Below are 10,152 nucleotides of genomic sequence, written 5' to 3'. Positions count from 1 at the left end.
ATATCCTTCCCCCCCCCAACTCACCTTCCATACCAGCTCCCCCACTAACCCTCCATACCCACCCCACCTCCTACCAAGCCCCCCTCAACAGCTTACCTCCAAACCAATCCCTCCACCTCACCTACACACCACCCCCTCCACCTCATGCTCCAAACCAACCCCCTCCACACTAACACACCACCTTACTCTTCATGCCCCCCACCTCGTCCCCATACCACCCCACTTCACCCTCTACCAAAGCCCCAACCTCACCCTCCATACACCCCCACCTCACTCTCCATAGCCACCCACACCTCACCCTCCATACCACTCCACCTCCATTCTCATACCCAACTCATCCTCCAAACCAACCCCCACCTCACCCTCCATATCCCAACCTCTCCTCCTAACCCCACCTCACCCTCTACACCAACCCTCTGACCTCTTCCTCCATAGCCTTCCCCACCCAACTCACCTTCCATACCAGCTCCCCCACCTAACCCTCCATACCACCCCCACCTCCATACCAAGCCCCCTCAAAGCTTACCCTCCAACCAATCCCTCCACTCACCCTACACACCACCCCTCCACCTCACCCTCCTACCCCACTCACCATCCTACCCCACTCACCCTCCTACCCCCCACCTCAACTCCTCCTACACCCACCTCACCCTCCACACGAACCCTTGACCTCACCCTCCATGCCAACCCACCCAAGCCTAACCCTCCATAACCCTCCTCCACCCCTCACCTTCCATACCAACCCCCCACCTCACTCTCCATAGCCCCCCATTTCACCCTCCTACCCCCCTAGATCACCCTCCATACCAACCCCCCTATCTCACCCTCTAAACTAATTTACTGCACATGGTCCTGATAACTGATCAGTGAATGTCATGGAGTCCTGTAGCTCGGTGGTTAGAGCGCTCGTCTCGCAAGCGAGAGACCTGGGTAGTGTTCACGGCAGGGCGAAATGTTGGGCAAGTTTCCTTACTCCATACGCCTCTGTTTACCTGGCAGTAAGTAGGACCTCGGTTGTTAATCAATTGGCGGATCGCTTTTCTGGGGATAATAATCCCTCAAGAAAAAAAACCCTAAAAAATAATAATAATTTGGTCACTCAATCCACGACTGTTTGTGGGACATTGCTGTGCGCAATTGGCTGCCGTGTTTCGCCCACAAATATACAGTGAATTCACTTTATAGTATATTCTGTGAAGCGTTTTGAGACGTAATAAGGTGCTATATCAAATGCAAGGATTATTACTTTTATTGTCGAAATGTTACAGTTAATTTTAACTGCATGTTTTGCAGGGAGAATATTCTCCCAGAAATGGACTATGATCCACCAGAGCTGAAGGAGTCGGGGTTTACAAACTTCAGCGTTTTTGGCGACTGGGAGGAGAGCGAGTTCGAGGTGGCAGATGTAAAGGATATGAGATTGGAGGCTGAGGCAGTGGTGAATGATGTTATCTTTGCTGTTAGTCACATGTCAGTTTCCAAATACCTTCCTATCGGAGAAGATGTGGCCTTCATTAACGTAGAAACCAAGGAGGGGAACAAGTACTGCCTGGAACTGACCGAGGCAGGGCTCCGGGTGAGATTCCATTCACACTCATACATCATACTCACACATCAGTAACTGCAACCGTCAACTAAGCTATCGGTTTAGCTGAGACCTTTCGGCTGTTTAAATACTTAGATGCTTGAGTAACCTTGGTAACCGCCTGATTCATGGCAAGCCCCACACTGAGCCCACACACACCCCACACTGAGCCCACACACACCCCACCCCACACTGAGCCCACACACACCCCACACTGAGCCACACACACCCCACACTGAGCCCACACACACCCCACACTGAGCCACACACACCCCACCCCACACTGAGCCCACACACACCCCACACTGAGCCCACACACCCCCACACTGAGCCCACACACACCCCACACTGAGCCCACACACACCCCACCCCACACTGAGCCCACACACACCCCACACTGAGCCCACACACACCCCACACTGAGCCCACACACACCCACACTGAGCCCACACACACCCCACCCCACACTGAGCCCACACACACCCCACACTGAGCCACAACACACCCCACCCCACACTGAGCCCACACACACCCCACCCACACTGAGCCCACACACACCCACCCCACACTGAGCCCACACACACCCCACCCCACACTGAGCCCACACACACCCCACCCCACACTGAGCCCACACACACCCCACCCCACACTGAGCCCACACACACCCCACCCCACACTGAAGCCCACAACACCCCACACTGAGCCCACACACACCCCACACTGAGCCCACACACACCCCACACTGAGCCACACACACCCCACCCACACTGAGCCCACACACACCCCACCCCACACTGAGCCCACACACACCCCACACTGAGCCCACACACACCCCACACTGAGCCCACACACACCCCACACTGAGCCCACACACACCCCCACTGAGCCCACACACACCCCACACTGAGCCCACACACACCCCACACTGAGCCCACACACACCCCACACTGAGCCCACACACACCCACACTGAGCCCACACACCCCCACCCACACTGAGCCCACACACACCCCACACTGAGCCCACACACACCCCACCCCACACTGAGCCCACACACACCCCACACTGAGCCCACACACACCCCACACTGAGCCCACACCACACCCCACCCCACACTGAGCCCACACACACCCCACACTGAGCCCACACACACACCCCCACACTGAGCCCACACACACCCCACCCCACACTGAGCCACACACACCCCACACTGAGCCCACACACACCCACCACCCCACACTGAGCCCACACACACCCCACACTGAGCCCACACACACCCCACACTGAGCCCACACACACCCCACACTGAGCCCACACACACCCCACACTGAGCCCACACACACCCCACACTGAGCCCACACACACCCCACACTGAGCCCACACACACCCCACACTGAGCCCACACACACCCCACACTGAGCCCACACACACCCCACACTGAGCCCACACACACCCCACACTGAGCCCACACACACCCCAGCCCACACTGAGCCCACACACACCCCACACTGAGCCCACACACACCCACACTGAGCCACACACACCCCACACTGAGCCACACACACCCCACACTGAGCCCACACACACCCCAGCCACACTGAGCCCACAACACCCCACACTGAGCCCACACACACCCACACCCACACTGAGCCCACACACACCCCACACTGAGCCCACACACACCCCACCCCACACTGAGCCCACACACACCCCAAACTGAGCCCACACACACCCACACTGAGCCCACACAAACCCCACCCCACACTGAGCCCACACACACCCCACCCCACACTGAGCCCACACACACCCCACACTGAGCCCACACACACCCCACCCCACACTGAGCCCACACACACCCCACCCCACACTGGCCCAGCCCACACACACCCCACCCCACACTGAGCTCACACACACCCCACACTGAGCCCACACACACCCCACCCCAAACTGAGCCCACACACACCCCACCACACACTGAGCCCACACACACCCCACCCCACACTGAGCTCACACACACCCCACACTGAGCCCACACACACCCCACCCCAAACTGAGCCCACACACACCCCACCTCACACTGAGCCCAGCCCACACACACCCCACCCCACACACACCCCACCCCACACTGAGCCCAGCCCACACACACCCCACCCCACACTGAGCCCACACACACCCCACCCACACTGAGCCACACACACCCCACCCCACACTGAGCCCACACACACCCCACCCCACACTGAGCCCACACACACCCCACCCATCACTGAGCCCACACACACCCCACCCCACACTGAGCCCACACACACCCCACCCCACACTGAGCCCACACACACCCCACACTGAGCCCACACAACCCCCACCCCACACACACCCCACCCCACACACAACCCACCCCACACTGAGCCCAGCCCACACACACCCCACCCCACACTGAGCCCACACACACCCCACCCCACACTGAGCCCAACCCACACACACCCCACCCCACACTGAGTCCAGCCCACACAACAACAACAACAACAATACAACAATCCTTGCATTTGATATAGCGCTTTTCACGTCGGGAGGACATCCCAAAGCGCTTCACAGAAGACACTGTAAAGTGAATTGACTGTATATTTGTGGGCGAACGCGGCAGCCAATTGCGCACAGCAATGTCCCACAAACAGTCGTAGATTGAAAATGACCAATTTATTATTGTTTTGGGTTTTTGGAGGGATTATTACTAGGCTCCATGTTATATCCATTGGCAAAGTTTTCTACACTTATGATCTATCTGATAGATATATGTGACCCACATTGGGGAGAGGAAGCCTTTACACACATACCCCACCCCACACTGAGCCCACACACACCCCACCCCACACTGAGCCCACACACACCCCACCCCACACTGAGCCCACACACACCCCACCCCACACTGAGCCCACACACACCCCACCCCACACTGAGCCCACACACACCCCACCCCACACTGAGCCCACACACACCCCACCCCACACTGAGCCCACACACACCCCACACTGAGCCCACACACACCCCACCCCACACTGAGCCCACACACACACACCCCACCCCACACTGAGCCCACACACACCCCACACTGAGCCCACACACACCCCACCCCACACTGAGCCCACACACACACACCCCACCCCACACTGAGCCCACACACACCCCACCCACACTGAGCCCACACACACCCCACACTGAGCCCACACACACCCCACCCCACACTGAGCCCAGCCCACACACACCCCACACTGAGCCCACACACACCCCACCCCACACTGAGCCCACACATACCCCACCCCACACTGAGCCCACACATACCCCACCCCACACTGAGCCCACACACACCCCACCCAACACTGAGCCCACACACACACACCCCACCCCACACTGAGCCCACACACACCCCACCCCACACTGAGCCCAGCCCACACACACCCCACCCCACACTGAGCCCACACACACACACCCCACCCCACACTGAGCCCACACACACCCCACCCACACTGAGCCCAGCCACACACACCCCACCCCACACTGAGCCCAGCCCACACACACCCCACCCCACACACACCCCAGCCCACACTGAGCCCAACACACACACACCCCAGCCCACACACCCCAGCCCACACTGAGCCCACACACACCCCACCCCACACTGAGCCCACACACACCCCACCCCACACTGAGCCCACACACACACACCCCACCCCACACTGAGCCCACACACACACACCCCACCCCACACCCCACCCCACACTGAGCCCACACACACCCCACCCCACACTGAGCCCACACACACACACCCCACCCCACACTGAGCCCACACACACCCCACCCCACACTGAGCCCACACACACCCCACCCCACACTGAGCCCACACACACCCCACCCCACACTGAGCCCACACACACACACCCCACCCCACACTGAGCCCACACACACACACCCCACCCCACACTGAGCTCACACACACCCCACCCCACACTGAGCCCACACACACCCCACCCCACACTGAGCCCACACACACACACCCCACCCCACACTGAGCCCACACACACCCCACCCCACACTGAGCCCCACACACCCCACCCCACACTGAGCCCACACACACCCCACCCCACACTGAGCCCACACACACCCCACCCCACACTGAGCCCACACACACCCCACCCCGCACTGAGCCCACACACACCCCACCCCACACTGAGCCCACACACACACCACCCCACCCCACACTGAGCCCCCACACACACACCCCCACCCCACACTGAGCTCACACACACCCCACCCCACACTGAGCCCACACACACCCCACCCCACACTGAGCCCACACACACACACCCCACCCCACACTGAGCCCACACACACCCCACCCCACACTGAGCCCACACACACCCCACCCCACACTGAGCCCACACACACCCCGCCCCACACTGAGCCCACACACACCCCGCCCCACACTGAGCCCACACACACCCCGCCCCACACTGAGCCACAACACCCCGCCCCACACTGAGCCCACCCCACACTGAGCCCACACACACCCCACCCCACACTGAGCCCAACCCACACACACCCCACCCACACTGAGCCCACACACACACCCCACCCCACACTGAGCCCACACACACCCCCAGCCCACACACACCCCAGCCCACACTGAGCCCAGCCTCACCCCAGCCCACACTGAGCCCAGCCCACACACACCCCACCCCACACTGAGGCCACACACACCCCACCCCACACTGAGCCCACACACACCCCACCCCACACTGAGCCCAGCCCACACACACCCCACACTGAGCCCAGCCCACACACACCCCACCCCACACTGAGCCCACACACACCCCACCCCACACTGAGCCCAGCGCACACATACCCCACCCCACACTGAGCCCACACACACCCCACCCCACACTGAGCCCACACACACCCACCCCACACTGAGCCCAGCCCACACACACCCCACCCCACACTGAGCCCACACACACACACCCCACCCCACACTGAGCCCAGCCCACACACACCCCACAATGAGCCCAGCCCACACTCACCCCACCCCACACTGAGCCCAACCCACACCACCCCACACTGAGCCCAACCCACACACCCCACCCCACACTGAGCCCAACCACACACACCCCACCCCACACTGAGCCCAACCCACACACACCTCACCCCACACTGAGCCCAACCCACACACCCCACACTGAGCCCAGCCCACACACACCCCACCCCACACTGAGCTCACACACACCCCACCCCACACTGAGCCCAATCCACACACACCCCACCCCACACTGAGCTCACACACACCCCACCCCACACTGAGCCCACACACACCCCACCCCACACTGAGCCCACACATACCCCACCCCACACTGAGCCCACACACACCCCACCCAACACTGAGCCCACACCACACACACCCCACCCCACACTGAGCCACACCACCCCACCCCACACTGAGCCCAGCCCACACACACCCCACCCCACACTGAGCCCAACACACACACACCCCACCCCACACTGAGCCCACACACACCCCACCCCACACTGAGCCCAGCCCACACACACCCCACCCCACACTGAGCCCAGCCCACACACACCCCACCCCACACACACCCCAGCCCACACTGAGCCCAACACACACACACCCCAGCCCACACACACCCCAGCCCACACTGAGCCCACACACACCCCACCCCACACTGAGCCCACACACACCCCACCCCACACTGAGCCCACACACACACACCCCACCCCACACTGAGCCCACACACACACACCCCACCCACACCCCACCCCACACTGAGCCCACACACACCCCACCCCACACTGAGCCCACACACACCACCCCACCCCACACTGAGCCCACACACACCCCACCCCACACTGAGCCCACACACACCCCACCCCACACTGAGCCCACACACACCCCACCCCACACTGAGCCCACACACACACACCCCACCCCACACTGAGCCCACACACACACACCCCACCCCACACTGAGCTCACACACACCCCACCCCACACTGAGCCCACACACACCCCACCCCACACTGAGCCCACACACACACACCCCACCCCACACTGAGCCCACACACACCCCACCCCACACTGAGCCCACACACACCCCACCCCACACTGAGCCCACACACACCCCACCCCACACTGAGCCCACACACACCCCACCCCACACTGAGCCCACACACACCCCACCCCGCACTGAGCCCACACACACCCCACCCCACACTGAGCCCACACACACACACCCCACCCCACACTGAGCCCCCACACACACACCCCACCCCACACTGAGCTCACACACACCCCACCCCACACTGAGCCCACACACACCCCACCCCACACTGAGCCCACACACACACACCCCACCCCACACTGAGCCCACACACACCCCACCCCACACTGAGCCCACACACACCCCACCCCACACTGAGCCCACACACACCCCGCCCCACACTGAGCCCACACACACCCCGCCCCACACTGAGCCCACACACACCCCGCCCCACACTGAGCCCACACACACCCCGCCCCACACTGAGCCCACCCCACACTGAGCCCACACACACCCCACCCCACACTGAGCCCAACCCACACACACCCCACCCCACACTGAGCCCACACACACACCCCACCCCACACTGAGCCCACACACACCCCACCCCACACACACCCCACCCCACACTGAGCCCAGCCCACACTCAGCCCAGCCCACACTGAGCCCAGCCCACACACACCCCAGCCCACACTGAGGCCACACACACCCCACCCCACACTGAGCCCACACACACCCCACCCCACACTGAGCCCAGCCCACACACACCCCACACTGAGCCCAGCCCACACACACCCCACCCCACACTGAGCCCACACACACCCCACCCCACACTGAGCCCAGCGCACACATACCCCACCCCACACTGAGCCCACACACACCCCACCCCACACTGAGCCCACACACACCCCACCCCACACTGAGCCCAGCCCACACACACCCCACCCCACACTGAGCCCACACACACACACCCCACCCCACACTGAGCCCAGCCCACACACACCCCACAATGAGCCCAGCCCACACTCACCCCACCCCACACTGAGCCCAACCCACACACACCCCACACTGAGCCCAACCCACACACCCCACCCCACACTGAGCCCAACCCACACACACCCCACCCCACACTGAGCCCAACCCACACACACCTCACCCCACACTGAGCCCAACCCACACACACCCCACACTGAGCCCAGCCCACACACACCCCACCCCACACTGAGCTCACACACACCCCACCCCACACTGAGCCCAATCCACACACACCCCACCCCACACTGAGCTCACACACACCCCACCCCCACACTGAGCCCAACCCACACACATCCCACCCCACACTGAGCCCAGCCCACACCCCACCCCAAACTGAGCCCACACACACCCCACCCCACACTGAGCCCAACCCACACACACCCCACCCCACACTGAGCCCAACCCACACACACCCCACCCCACACTGAGCCCAACCCACACACACCCCACCCCACACTGAGCCCAACCCACACACACCCCACCCCACACTGAGCCCAACCCACACACACCCCACCCCACACTGAGCCAAACCCACACACACCACACACTGAGCCCAGCCCACACACACCCCACCACCACCCCACCCCACACTGAGCCAAACCCACACACACCCCACCCACACTGAGCCACACACCCCCACCCCACACTGAGCCCAACCCACACACACCCCACCCCACACTGAGCCCAACCCACACACACCCACCCCACACTGAGCCCAACCCACACACACCCCACCCCACACTGAGCCCAACCCACACACACCCCCCCCACACTGAGCCCAACCCACACACACCCCACCCCACACTGAGCCCAACCCACACACACCCCACCCCACACTGAGCCACACCAGCCCACACGGAGCCCAGACCACACACACCCCACCCCACACTGAGCTCACACACACACACCCCACCCCACACTGAGCCCAACCCACACACACCCCACCCCACACTGAGCTCACACACACACACACACCCCACCCCACACTGAGCCCAACCCCACACACCCCACCCCACACCGAGCTCACACACACACACCCCACCCCACACTGAGCCCAGCCCACACACACCCCACCCCACACTGAGCTCACACACACCCCACCCCACACTGAGCTCACACACACCACACTGAGCTCACACACACCCACCCCACACTGAGCTCACACACACCCCACCCACCCCACACTGAGCCCAACCCACACACACCCCACCCCACACTGAGCTCACACACACCCCACCCCACACTGAGCTCACACACACCCCACCCCACACTTGAGCCCAACCCACACACACCCCACCCACCACTGAGCCCAACCCACACACACAACACCCCACCCCCACCACTGAGCCCAGACCACACACAATGAACATATTGCTGTCCGACTGTTCAAACCCTCCTGAGCGACTAGAACTAGCGATGAACCGCTCGTAGAC

The 10,152-nt window shown here is 62.3% G+C and overlaps 1 protein-coding gene across 1 annotated transcript in view; it reads left to right on the top strand.

The window, feature by feature from the left end:
* LOC103174502 (gsk3b interacting protein) overlaps positions 1–1,621 on the top strand; it is a 5,124-nt gene extending 3,503 nt beyond the window's left edge. The window contains exon 2 of the mRNA XM_042338153.1: positions 1,294–1,621. Coding sequence (XP_042194087.1) covers positions 1,294–1,621 — 328 coding nt within the window. The remainder of the gene's footprint in view (positions 1–1,293) is intronic.
* Positions 1,622–10,152: the final 8,531 nt, after the last annotated feature.

This window comes from Callorhinchus milii, unplaced genomic scaffold (assembly GCF_018977255.1).
Source record: "Callorhinchus milii isolate IMCB2004 unplaced genomic scaffold, IMCB_Cmil_1.0 Scaffold9, whole genome shotgun sequence".
NCBI lineage: Eukaryota > Metazoa > Chordata > Chondrichthyes > Chimaeriformes > Callorhinchidae > Callorhinchus > Callorhinchus milii.
The sequence above is the reverse complement of the archived record's forward strand: the minus strand, read 5'-3'. Positions and strand labels throughout refer to the sequence as shown.